The sequence below is a fragment of the Xenopus tropicalis genome, chromosome 6, assembly GCF_000004195.4.
Source record: "Xenopus tropicalis strain Nigerian chromosome 6, UCB_Xtro_10.0, whole genome shotgun sequence".
NCBI lineage: Eukaryota > Metazoa > Chordata > Amphibia > Anura > Pipidae > Xenopus > Xenopus tropicalis.
Window position 1 is genome coordinate 97,572,161 of NC_030682.2, and position 14,305 is coordinate 97,586,465.

A 14,305-nucleotide genomic window follows, 5' to 3' on the forward strand; every position below is an offset into this window, starting at 1 on the left:
ATAGAAGCAAAAAAGGAAAAAAAAGAAAGAACACCAAACTGTGAGAGGGTGACCTGTGACAACCCCTTGTCCTTATTGATACAGTAATTTCCCTATGGTCCGGGCCCTGGTTCGGTTGATGATCGTTTCACCCTCTCACAATTTGGTGTTCTTGCTTTTTTTTCCTTTTTTGCTTCTATTTTTAATTTATGTTGTATACATATATCTGTATATAACTCCCAGCTCAGTCTAACTCACCTAAATCTAGATTTCTACACTAAATTCTTAGTAGCTTCCCTGATAAGTTAAATAGTCAGGTAAAAGGGGTATTATAGTGAAAAAACATTATATCAAGAATTGTTATTCCATTAAAAAACTCCGCAACTTATTCAATAATAAAGTAAGAAAATTAGATGTCTGTGTGAAAAGTCGAAAGCCAATCCCTGCCGAAGTTGATGGACTTCCCACAAATCCTTTTTAGTCCTACCCCCCCCTTTACTATCTCTTGATGCCACCCTCATTAACCCTGTCGCATTGTTTGGGGGTGATCTTTCCTTCTCTGTTCATATTAACACCACTGTCAACACAATATTGCCAAAATCTGTCCCTTTCTTTCTACTGCAACAGCTAGACTGCTCATACATGCTCTCATCCTATCCCGACTTGACTACTGTAACCTGCTACTAACCGGCCTCCCTAACTCCCATCTTTACCCCCTACAGTCTATATTAAACACCGCTGCCAGAATTCTACTCCTTTCATCCAGGAGAGTTCTGGCCCTTCCCCTGCTAAAGTCCTTATCGTGGCTTTCCATTAAACAAAGAATATCTTACAAACTCCTTCTCTTAAGCTTCAAAGCCCTCCATTCCTCTGCTCCTCACTACATCTCTTCCCTAGTGTCTCTGTATGTTCCTGGTGACTCTTCCGTTCCTCGCAGAGCAACCGCTTGGTTGCGCCCCCCACTACTACTGCTGTTTCCTGCCTTAAACCCTTCTGCCTTGCTGCCCCTTACATTTGGAATGCCCTCCCTGATTTCCTCCGAAGAGAATCCTCCCTCAGTCTCTTTAAAACTAAACTTAAAGACTACCTTTTGGAGCACTCGCCCAGCACCTGATCTGGGAATCAGCACTTATATTGTAGTGTCACCCACTGTGACCTACAGCACTTATATTTGCCTATTTGTGTCTGTAAGTTACCCTCCCATATAGATTGTAAACTGTACAGGGCAGGGACCTCCATCCTCTTGTGTGTTTGACTCTTAACTTATTGCAACTGTATCTTGTATTTATTGTAAATACTTTGTATTTATCTATTATTAACTTAATAACCCCGTTTGTATTAATCTATTCTACTGTACAGCGCTGCGTACATAAGTAGCACTTTATAAATAAAGATATACATACATACAAAACTAACAAGAAAAACTTCAGTGCCGTTGGCTGACGGATAGAAACAGCAAAAAAAAAAGAGAAAATACTACACGATATATATTTTTTTGCTGTTTCTATCCCTTAGCCAAAAGCGCTGAAGTTTTTCTTGTTTATTCAATAATAAGTTTGTAACTTTGTTTTTCCTAGCCATCTCTTTGGTAGAGGACAGTGATCATCACAGTTATTGCTTTCCCAGTTCCTAAAGTCGAGTGTCTCTTGTGGAACAAACTGTGTGGTTGTGGCGCCATCTGGTGGCTGAATTACAAACTGACATTTCTTCTGAGATCTAACCAAGGTTTTTCATTTAAGTGTAATCTACAAGTTCTTATTTAGTGTCTGTGTATTTTGTTCACATTCATCATTTTGTTTTCACAATATGTGTGTGTATGTATGAATGCAGAACTCAAAGTAAATGAAAGATGCTGCGCTCCAAATACAGATACACATCAAACAATTGAATTGGTAGAAATTAGACTTTATTGCTTTTTGTAACAAAGATATACATTATTTTAAATAAAAGCATATTGAACAAAACAAATGGAAGTACATCCCAAACCGAGAGGCGAAGAATGCTTAAATCTGCATATTTACAGAAAGTAAGTAAAATCCCATCACAGGTTGAACCAAAATGTTTTCTTTCTTTAAGTAGTCAAGTAGTTAGATGAATGCTGGCAAAGTATAGAGCACTGGAGTATAGAGACCCAGCTACAGTGCTAATTAGGCAACCTTTTATAGTATGTATGTGTGCGTGTATCTATATACTGTGTGTGAGTATGTATGTATGTGTGTGTATCTATATACTGTGTGTGTATGTATGTGTGTGTGTATCTATATACTGTGTGTGTGTATGTGTGTATCTATATACTGTGTGTGAGTATGTATGTATGTATGTATGTGTGTGTATCTATATACTGTGTGTGTATGTATGTGTGTGTGTATGTGTGTATCTATATACTGTGTGTGAGTATGTATGTATGTATGTATGTGTGTGTGTATCTATATACTGTGTGTGAGTATGTATGTATGTGTGTGTGTGTATCTATATACTGTGTGTGTATGTATGTGTGTGTGTATCTATATACTGTGTGTGTATGTATGTGTGTGTGTATCTATATACTGTGTGTGTGTATGTGTGTGTGTATCTATATACTGTGTGTGAATGTATGTGCGTGTATCTATATACTGTGTGTGAGTATGTATGTATGTATGTGTGTGTGTATCTATATACTGTGTGTGTATATACAATACGTGTATATATTATATACATATATATTTATATATAGGTATGGGACCTGTTTGCCGGAGATAAGTCTTTCTGTAATTGGTATCCCCATTCTACTTAAAAATCATATAAACTTTAAATAAACCCAAAAGGACTGTTTTGCCTCCAATAAGGATGAATTATATATTAGTTAGGATTAATGGCCTTCCCATAATTCAGAGGTTTCTGGATAACAGGCTTTTGGATAATAAATCCCATACCCATATTTATATTTACACACACAGAGATAGGATCTATTATATGGAAGCCCATTATCTAGAGATGGGAATGTCTCTGTCGGTCTTGCTTAAAGGGATACTTTCATGATTTTTATGGAGTACTTTTTAATTATAAATTACACTGATTACATAACAAATAATTCACTCTATCATTTAAAATGTCATTCTTGAATCAACAAATGTATTTATTTTTTTTAGTTGTAATATTGGTGTGCAGGCAGCCATCCCAGTGTATGAATGAGCCAGCGCTACACATTAGAACTGCTTCCAGGTAACCTATTGTTTCTCCTATTCCCATGTAACTGGAGGAGTCCCAAGCTGGACTTGGATTTCTTACTATTGAGTGCTATTCTGATACCTACTGGGAGCTGCTATTTGCTCCCTTCCCACTGTTCTGCTGATCGGCTACTGGGGGGGGATATCACTCCAACTTGCAGCTCAGCAGTAAAGTGTGACTGAAGTTTATCAGAGCACAGGTCACATGGCTGTGGCACCCTGGGAAATGAAGAATATGGCTAGCCCCATGTGAAATTTCAAAATTAAATATAAAAAATTCTGTTTTTGAAAAATGGGTTTCAATGCAGGATTCTGCTGGAGAAGCAGACAGTATTCCTTTAAGTAAACAATGAATCTTTTTCTCTGTAATAATAAAACAGTACATTGTACTGGATCCCAACTAAGATATAATTAATCCTTATTGGGGGCAAAACAATCCTATTGGGTTTATTTAATGTTTAATTATTTTTATCATACTTAAGTTATGGAGATCCAAATTACAGAAATATCCCTTGTCCAGAAAACCCCAGGTCGTAAGCATTCTGGGTAACAGATGCCATACCTACCTATACCTGTGTGTGTGCGTGTATATATATATACACACACATATGCCAAACTTAGTGAAATGTGTTATGTTCATGACTAGTAATTCTGTCCCACAGTGCAAAGGGAAGTGGCCCACCCTGTGTATGTAAGTACCTTGGTATTCTGTGGCTATGATACCCTGCTGTCAGTTCTCCTGTGTTCCTCTATGTCCGACTTGGACTAAAAAGAAATATACCTTGTAAGAAGAGTAGTTTCACAATGGAAGAGAAAGGATTCATCTACCATTAACTTATTATCATTTACCTGAGTAACCAAAGTATGCATTGAACAAGGCAACTAAAGATGGCGGCCAATAAAATCCAGTGTTTGATTTCTAGGGAATGTATTCATTTGTCCAACTTGGGAATTTGGGAGCAGTTGTCCTTTTTTTTAGGCTTTTTAGATGGGAAGGGAAAGAAGAAGCTCCCGCTTTGCTATATAAACAATGATACCCATTAAATATAGTGCATATTTATAACTGGCTGATGTTATGGCATTTAGCAGCATATGAAACAAATCTGTTGCTCATTGGCATTTTAAGTACAATAGCAAGGAATGGAGTAAAATCAAGTGATTTTTAGTGGTTTAAGCGCATTATGGTTATTGTGACTGATCCATGCTGAGTTTAGTCAACAAAAATGGAGAATGTGACAGCCATTTTGGTTCCGTTCCTACTGACTAGTATCAGTTATAATGTCCTCTTCTTGTGTTTATCTCATAGCAATTGCCTCTCTGTTGTGCTCAAGTCCCTCTAATCCCTTTAAGAAGCAATTGAGCGAACGCCATAACCCGGCCGGAGGGCATGTGGGTGGATCCAGACATGGCGGGCACTTCTAGGAGGTGAGTTTGGAGTAACTAGGAGGGGAGAATTTGCGCTTCAAGTACTTGAGGATGTAGAGCGGAAGACAGCTCACCACGGTGATTGCCAACACTTTCCATAGGAAAGTTAAAGTTGTAATAAAGGCAGCATCTGTTGGGAGAGAACAGAAATAGAATTCCCAAGAAATGTCATTCATAAAGATTTCTTAAATTATTTTAATTATGTTACTTTTTAAAAAAAAAAAACACATAAATATGATACATGGTGGAGGAACAAGTTAAAAATCCCCCAAGCAATAACAGATTATTACCAAACTGGCAGGCCAGTAACATACTAGTCTTAAACTGCCCATAAATATAAAGATCTGCCTGTTTGGGGACATTTCTCAGGGACCAGGGATCTGGATCCTCAATTCCCAAGGCTGCTCCTCACAGACAGTGATGCAGTATAAGCTGACAAACAGGCATAAATGAATCACATTTCTCCATAATTCCTGAGCTCCCCTAGATGTCAGACATATTTTTAGGGAATTTGACATAAACTTAAAAGATATAGAGGAAAAAAAAAAATCCCTGTTTCACTATTACACTGTAGAAATAGGTTTATATTAGTAGGTGACTGAAACTGTAGGGGGGGGGCAGGTTGTTGGGGTGAGATATAGAGAAAGACATACTTGCTCTCCTAGGTTCTAATAGATGCCCAGGCTGAAGCCTAAAGACTAAGATACGGGCTGAGCACTCATTTAGCTCTTAGAATAATGGCTGAGTGGCTAATGAAGCACTGCATTTACTTCTCTAACCTTGGTAAGGGCTGAAGAGGATCCTGACCAAATATCAGGCCTCAAAAAGCTGAAAGTAAAACTAGAAAGCAATGATTCAGTTGCTAATATATTTTCCTACCATATGAAAAATGTGCATGAGTATGTTATTGGGGCCTCTTGCAATGGCAGCGGTGACACAGAGCGATTACATGCAGAAACGTACAGAGCGCCATCTTGCCAGGCACAGAGATTTACTATAGCTCATGATAATCAGAAGGCACCTACCTAGGAAAGCTCCCAGTGACACTCTACCAAGACCTGAGACAAGGGGATAAACAAGCAAAAGCAGAAAAAAGTTAAAGAACATATAAGTTAGGAAATGGCAATAAAGAAAAAGGAAATGAGAGAACTGGTGTACAATCAGCAAGCAGCACATGGCTAACACATATTAAGAAATACAAATGAACTTTAAGATTTTTGGACAATGTTAGGATACAGTTAGAAGACAGAATTTGCCTTACATTAATTCATGAACTAATAATAATGGTACTTTATCAGTTATTCAGTGTTCAGGATGCATTCTTCTAGAGGTGACCCTACCTGCCAGGGTGCTGGAAATAGTAATTGCACAGAGACATAGGAGCATAGGAAATACACATGCATTTTATTTAAGCAGTATGAAAGTTGTATTGGTCAGAAACCACCAATCACACCTAGGCATGCACTCTATGTGGCACTTTTCTCCCACCAGCTTTGTGCCGGGGTGTGCGTGCATCAGGGACCATTAGATCAATACATTATTTAAAATATTAGATCCTTAGGTACACATAGAGGCTATGCCTTGACAGGGAATCTGCATTATGTATTTATCTGTGTATTTGCTAACCATAGTTCCTTAGAGGCTTGTGTATCTGTATCTAGTGCCTTTTATCGTTTTATTCAAAATGAATTGTCCAATGTTAAGCAAACTTACCAAAATATTCATTAAGGAAAGCAAGAGAAGCCACATAGCTGGCAAGGCTAAACAGTTCCGCAACCACCATTAGCCAGTGCCACGTCCTTATGGTTAGGGCGACCATCAGTAGTTCTGTCAGGATCAAGGCAGTAAAAGAAATGGCCACCACATGAACAAATTCCGACTCAAAGAGCACCAGTGCTCCAAACATTAAGATGCCACCTAGAAAAAAGCATAAAGAGAAACCTTTATTTAAAACTGTGAATGCATTTTTAGAGATGTTTAACCACTGCAAGCAAGCAGCTTTTAGCTAATGGCACAGGGTAATGAAAAGCCCGTATGTTGGCATCAGCCTATCCCTTTTCTTGTGCCCAGAGGCACTGCATTGGCTTGGGTGCAGGCACCCAGGACAGATTTTGGCTCTGAAATGCCTTATGGTTACGCCAGTAAGAGCTGCAACCACACACAGGAGAGGGAGGAACGATAAAGAAATGTTATGATGTGCAATAAATACTGAAATACAAGAATAAAAGCAAAACCTCAGCAGATTATTTTGCACTGAACCATCGCTTTTTTCTTGCATTGCCATAATGAATTCTCAGTGTTCTTTGTGGCAAAATGAATACAGTATATGAATAACATCCATTGCATTTTTAGGGGTTATTATATTTATGTTGCCTTTTAATTATTTTACTAATAAAATCACAAACAATAATTAAAAATTCTGTACCTGAAGCTATGCGTCTGGATTATTTTATCTGAAAGATATTTGGCTCTAAAGCCACAGTCACACAGAATACTGGCCGCTTCTCTCTACCTGTGTTATGAGAAGTGGATCTGGCTCCTGCTAAAAGTGACCCCTCTGTGTCTGAATGTGATTAGAACCATAGATTGTAAGATGCACTGGGCAGGAACAGGTGTAACTGATGTGTAACTTGTGTAAGTAAAAAGGATTGGCCCAGTAACCAAGTATTCCAGTCAATCTATCCATATCTGGGTCACTCAGGAACATTAAATCGGATGATAGCCAGCTATAGTCAGTCAGCTATAACTCATGTACAAGCATTGTGAGTACAAACTCCCATTTATTGGTTGCCATTAAAACCACAGAAATTTATCAGTGCACAAATATATTAATAAATGGTGCCACCACTGGCTAATCCCAACCAATTAGGTGTTTGTGTGTAAATCTATACAGTATCTATGCACACTCTTTAATCCCAGAACATAAGTGATATACAGTCGCTATAGTCCCAGCTAACAGGAAGCCGAGTGCCTGTTTCAATTAATTAGCATTTACCAATAATGCACTGCTTCATGTTATCTGTTATAGGAACTGGGGCAATCACTATATGCAAGGTCCAGATCCTAATTTCTTATAAAAAACTGAAACCTACAGGAATGGAGTGGGGGGATGTAGGAAAAGCTGTTAATGAAAAGTATTTGTAATGCAAACATTGGTTCCTCTTCAGGAATTGAATGCAGTATATCTACTGAGGAAACTGTAATAAGTAAGCAGGATTGCCACCCGGCCAGTGTTTTACAGACCTGGCCGGTAAAAATGATGTTTCATGCCAATATTATTAATAAGGAAATTAGATTACACTATAACAAGGCTGGTATTTTTCCTAGAAAAGGCAACAACCCAATACACCTGTGTCTAGTGAAAAAATATATTACACTGCAAAATTCTAATTTCGGTCTTATTTTGAGTCTATTACATTTCCCCCACAGTATACATTTACAGATTATGTGAAACACATGACAAGCTACGAAGAGTATTAATTCCACAACAAACTGGTGAAGTAAAGTCACTTTGCTCCTCAGTCGACATTGTGTAGCTGATTAAAGGGGCGATAAAAAAAATAAAAAATAAATAAAAGACCATAGTCTAGTAACCCATAGCAACAAATCAGCAAGCATTACTACGTAGTCACCTGTTTGACAGGAAACATCTGATTGGTAGTTATGAGTTACTAGAACTAATGCAAACTTTTTCAATATATTAATTCCCACTTAAGAGTTTTCTAACTGCCTCTATATTGCAGCTGTAAGTGGTCGGCTGAGAACAGAAATCCAAACTTTGTAGGGCACAAGCAGCAACTACACTAAAGAAATGTACAAATACGTAAATAATACAAATGAGTATTCAATTTCCTGCTAGAGGGTATTTGGATGTATCCCGGCCTACGGCGCTGACAGCCATCTAACAAATACCTTGGAATCTGTAACAATAGTGGCAATTATTGGACAGATTTCTCTTTTTTGGGCCTGGGACCTTCCCCACGTCTGTAAGTGCTTATAATATTAGCATGAAGGATTCTCAATTCATGAAAGTCTCTATTTTGTTCCTTTGGAAGCAGCCTTGTATACCTGAGCGGTGTATGTTTCTACATGCAAAGAATATGTGCAATGTGAGAAGCTGAAGCTAATATTATTACTGGTATTACTGGATTAGAATTTAATTAAAGCAGCACTGATTGCAAGTGACATGCATCAATACAAACACCATGCACACCCACAATGCACTGCAGACTGGCAGGGTTCACTGCTGGACTATCGATTTACCTGATAAAAAGCGAGCAATATATGACTGTTGATAAAATTTTAAGCCGGCGGAAGCAAAGCTGGAAGGAAAACAATAACGGGAGACAGAAATCCTTCAGTTAAACACAGCTCTCTCCTACCTTGGTAAATGCTGATTAAAACCCAGATGAGGAAGGTTTTAAAAGACAAGGATCTTCCCTGCAGACAAAGACAGGTAACATTAATGAAAGATGCTATTATTATTTTGAATGGAGACGGTACCTTAAGGTCACATCAAATTTTACATTGACCAATATCAAATTCATTAATGAAAAAATTAAAGGAGAAGTACACCTTCACATAAGCTTGTATGTTGTACACAGACATGATCGGAACAACTATGCATTTTGAATTATCCTTTCCTTATTTTGCTTGTCTCCTTCCAACACACATTTTAACATGATGCTATGGTTAATGGCTCCAGCAATATAGTTGATAGTGAGGATGCATTTAATGATCATTCATGTTTTATATCACATATTGATAAGTCTAATATAATAGCTAATAAGCCGCAACACCCCACCCCCCCCCCCCCATTCCCACTGATAGGAGCATACTGGAAAGTGGCTTAGATTGTCAACTCTTGAACTTTGAGAAACCCATTTGCAATATGTGCATTTCTTATTAGCAAGGTTACCTTTGTGAGATCTTTATATAGCTCTGGATAGAGTAATGCAGTCTCTGGCTTGACATCTTGGTCCAACACCAAGGAGAACACTGGAAACATTGTGTAGATGGTTGCATACCTGGAAAAAAATATCCACAGGATCTCAGCATTTCACAATAAAACAAAAACAAACTCTAAAATAAATCATTTTGAAAAACTCCCTTTGTTTAGTCCAGGACAAGGGTTACCTTGTTCAAGGAACTTACAGTTAAACAATAAAAAATATGTTTGTATAACTTGTCAATCACATATTACTGGGGATTATGTAAAATACAATGCTGCAGAAATGCCCCAGTAAATGGCAACCCAAGTTATAGGAACAGAACATTAAATGTGTTTATTAAAAGAAGAAAAAGAATTGAAAGAAAAGTAATGGCACACAGATCATGCTATTGCATTATTTATGGGAAGAATCCAGAATAAAATCTACTTGACATTAAGGGTTATTGTAGCAAAGGGTGTTTAAGGGGGGATCGAACAGAAAAAAGTAACTCAGAGTACTGCACAAACAGTGTCATTGTAAAATAATTTGTACTTGTTCTTATTAAACTATTTTAGATTTAAGCTGCTACCTGGTTGTTAGGTCAGTGATACTACAGGGCAGAAAGTGGTGGAGAGATGAATAGAAAAGGCCCAGAAATGACAGACACATATTATAACAAATATGGGTTTTTTCTGGTTCCAATGGACACTTACTGTAGATACAGTTAAATGACTTTTGTAGAAAGGCAGGATAAAAGGTATTTAATAAACAAAAACAAACAAAGAAAAGAAACAAGGAGAATAAAGCTGCAAAGCTTCCACATTATAGTTGCCTAGAGAAGGCTGAATTTTAAATAAACGTTCCAATATTTTGGGGTGCAGCTCTGATTTTTGGGATGCTGGCATTAAAGAGAATATATATAAAATTCCAGTTAGAGCAAAGCCAGAGGACGACGCTGTCAGTAGCACAGCAACATACAGTGCTGGGGACTATGGGGAAAGAAGACGACAAGTGGCTTGGGAATAACCACGCGCCAGGGAAGTCCTGCTGGGGAGCCCGTAGGGAGAACTGCAAGGGGTAAGTGACAATTTATGAATTACCACATTTCTCCAACATTCTTGATGAGATACAATTAGTGCACAAACATGTACAGCAAATTATTATTTCATGGCTTTTCCATCAACGCTTTCCATGCCTGTTCCCCGGCTACTTCATCATTATTATCTATGAGAAAACAACCATGTACCTGGAGTGGTTTGCACAGCTGAATAGAACCCCCTCCAGTGTCAATTACTTTCATTTGTCTGCAAATATCTGTTTTTTAGAGGGACGTTATTTTTTCGCTCTCTCGCCATGTTAACTATCAGCGCATGAATAATATGGGAAAAAACTAATTATAACATTTTCCTTTAGACATAATTAAAAGGCAACCAACTGATCTTGGCCCTGATGTAATCAAACAAAAATAGTTTTGTTACCAAGTTGTCACCAAGTAAATACTAGTTTTAACTTACCCTACCATTAGGAATCCCTGGTACAAAGGAACAGATGCGAAATAGAAGACTGAAGAGAAAACAGCCTTTAAAAAAGAACAGAAAGAAATGACGAATAAAGAAATGTAGGTTTTGCACTAGGTCACAGATTCCTACAAGCATTTACATACTCCTATACACACACACACTTATGCATGTATAGAAACACAAATACATACAAAAATGATCACACATGTTAAATACATCCTAAGAATACATTTTTTATAGGATAAATGCTATTTATTTGCAGAAAGAGAAATAAAAAGAATGACTGAAGTTGAATATATTAAACCCCATACAATCGATGATAACACAAAAAACAATATATTATTGGTTTAAATTAAATACATTTGGTTCTCTCTTTGACAGGGATGCTTTAAGCTGAGATAAAGGCTAGCATGGGGTGATGACCCCCCACCATACAGAATGAGCCTAATATTTCCGGCAAACCTTGTGCAATAAAAAGTATAGATATACATATTAGAAAGCAGTGGCAATACATAATAATACAGTGACAACACAGGAAGCTATTCAATATTTAACTCATCTACAGTTTTCACACAGTGTCATAAATGCAATATAATTGGGTTTAAATTATTTTTTAGTAGACTTAAGGTGATCCAAAATACAGAAAAACCCCTTAAGCTGAAAACCCAATGTCTCAAGCATTCTGGTTAATAGTTCTCATAACTGTACATATCTAAGTCTAGTACTGAAGAGGGAAAAGAAAGGTCTGGTAAAACAGATTGGAAGGTAAAGAACAAAAGGAATCTGGATACCTAAAATAAACTTTGTATCATATATACAGTAAAGTTTATGGCTGCACAGTGCTGCATTGTATAAATTTTATTTAGCTAGCTCTGAATATAAAATAACAAAAATACATTTAGAAAACAGGCAAATGAGTAAGTGATATAACAACATGTAAAGTGACAGGGCCCAAAAGAGTATTTTATGAAAGCATACAATTGCCTGCCAGCCTACAAAACATAAAAATGAATATGCTTCCCAAAGTAATGTCTGCACAAAATGCTAAGGAGTGATTCTCACTAATACAGTCATTACATACAACTTCACCTGCATAGTTGAAATGACTAGGCCTCTGTGGATGACAAATTGACCCAGCGCCGCCGATCTCTTGTAGCTGTTTCGCCCGTGAACCATTAATAATCTGCCAATGTGCTTGAACTGGGTAATAGAGAAATCGGCTGCCAGGGAGGCTTGCTTTCCTTCCTTTAACAAAAGCGCCATTTAGAAGTGCTGAGTAAACTGGGCTAAGACTGTAACTTGTATACAACTGTAATAAATGTGAGTAATCTAAACAGTAAAAATACAGAAGTATGGAAAATATATATAATACATAAGTTTCAGTGAGTCATGTGACATTATTAAGCACCAATTATAACTGATGACAACACTAAGATCCATGTATAAGGATATAATTTACAGGATATTCATGGCTCTTCTGTATTATAATTCTATCATTCACACAATTTTTTTTAAATATATATATATATATATATATATATATATATATATATATATATATATATCTCAATCCTCTATTGATGGCACTCACTATTTCCATGACTTGTGCTGGGTGCTCACCATAAAATATTTATTCACAAAGTTGAAAGCACTCAGGGCAAGGTAACAGTTAAAAAAAAAAAAAAAGTCAAAAAGTTATTTAATATTCCACACTGGATTTTTTTTAACTGATACCTTGCCCTGAGTGTTTTCAACTTTGTGGAGATATATATATATATATATATATACACAAAACCAGAGAAAACGATCCACATTCCGAATTTAGCTTATATCTTCATTAACCTACGAAACATGTGGGTTGAAAAATAGTGAAATATGCCCTTACATTGTTAAGGTTATTATCCTATTTATAATATTTCTTGGCAGCCCTATTTTACCTTAAAAGTGTGTAAAAGACTCGTGAAAAACAAAATTTATTTACACCTGAATGATATCGCTTTCCATTCCTGCGTGGGGAGGTTGGCTCCCTTGGACTCATGTGAACATTTCTTTTTGTTTACTGGCAAAAGCCATAATCTTTAATAGGGTTTGAAGATTTCCTAAACTGTCACCTTGATTGGTTTTTGTCTGAAGTTGGCCATAAAAAAGTAGATCTGTCTGTTTAGTTTTGTTGCCAAACAAACAGATTTTGTCCAGTTTAACAACCCAAGATGTAGGTAGGGCAAGTCAGGCTGGACTGGTCATTCAGTATCCAGATCACATGGGTGATTTGCGCACAAATCAGATGTGAACTATTCTGTAATCACCCTGCAAAGACTTGGCATGCACAGCATTCATATTAATGCTAACAATGCATGCAGTGTATGTAATGTTACCTTTCCCTCAATTCCAATGCCGCAGTCAGCTGCTTGAATCATGCTCACATCATTTCCACCATCACCTGTACACAAGAAATGCAAATATTACATTAACTTTACTAATGATTGCATAATATATGGAAATAGGGATCTAATAGAATCTGCAACCTTTCAAAATAAAAAAGTAAAAAAAAAAAATCCAACCGCCCAGGAAATTCAGATAAATCAAATTGTCAGTTTGATGTGGCTTCCTCTGTTTGTTGGGTCTTCACCAGAACCCCGTATATTTAAACACAAAAGATAAAAAAAATCTAAAAAAAGGCTCTCACCTATAGCACATGTGCGCCTTCCCGTATGCTGCTGTAGAAGCTTCACAATATGAGCTTTCTGAGTTGGGGAACATCGGCAACACACAACAGCAGGACACTGGCAAGCAAGTTCAACAAATTCATGCTCGTAGTACTTTAAACACACCTACAAGAAGGAGGAATTATATGTTTGGCTTGTGCTGTCACAAAAACACCCCGAGTTATATGTTAGATGAATCATTAGCATGGAAAATATCTTAAAAATCTTAAAATGCATACATAATTGTACATTTTCTCAGGTACAGGTAGAGGAAAGAAAAAGCCCTGTGTCTAGATTCTAAGCTCTCGCGACCGATGCATTGGGTTGGGCAATCATGCCTGGCTCACAGTTTCAGTTCATCTAACTAGTGTTTAGTTGGTATGAGGCTTGATCCAGTATGGTCATGTTCTTCCATATTACAATCCATGAACAATTTTTTACAGGCTTAGTGCATGGGACCGTTATATAGGTAAAAACAAAAAGGAAGGCTGGTTAAGTGCTTTGATTGCTGCATTATATAGGCACCATAATTAATTAAA

General features: G+C 37.1%; 1 protein-coding gene across 2 annotated transcripts in view; it reads right to left on the minus strand.

Moving 5' to 3' along the window:
* Nucleotides 1-4,166: 4,166 nt before the first annotated feature.
* Nucleotides 4,167-14,305, minus strand: part of atp9b (ATPase, class II, type 9B) — a 148,059-nt gene continuing 137,920 nt past the window's right edge. The window contains exons 22-30 of one of the 2 annotated variants that reach the window (XM_002936443.5): nt 13,748-13,892; nt 13,437-13,501; nt 12,151-12,306; nt 11,056-11,120; nt 9,529-9,637; nt 8,993-9,050; nt 6,324-6,527; nt 5,636-5,668; nt 4,167-4,740 (exon numbers count right to left, since the gene is read on the minus strand). In XM_002936443.5, the coding sequence (XP_002936489.3) occupies nt 4,604-4,740; nt 5,636-5,668; nt 6,324-6,527; nt 8,993-9,050; nt 9,529-9,637; nt 11,056-11,120; nt 12,151-12,306; nt 13,437-13,501; nt 13,748-13,892 (972 nt within the window). In that variant the 3' untranslated portion in view covers nt 4,167-4,603. The remainder of the gene's footprint in view (nt 4,741-5,635; nt 5,669-6,323; nt 6,528-8,992; nt 9,051-9,528; nt 9,638-11,055; nt 11,121-12,150; nt 12,307-13,436; nt 13,502-13,747; nt 13,893-14,305) is intronic. The other variant, XM_031903753.1, reaches the window with a different exon arrangement.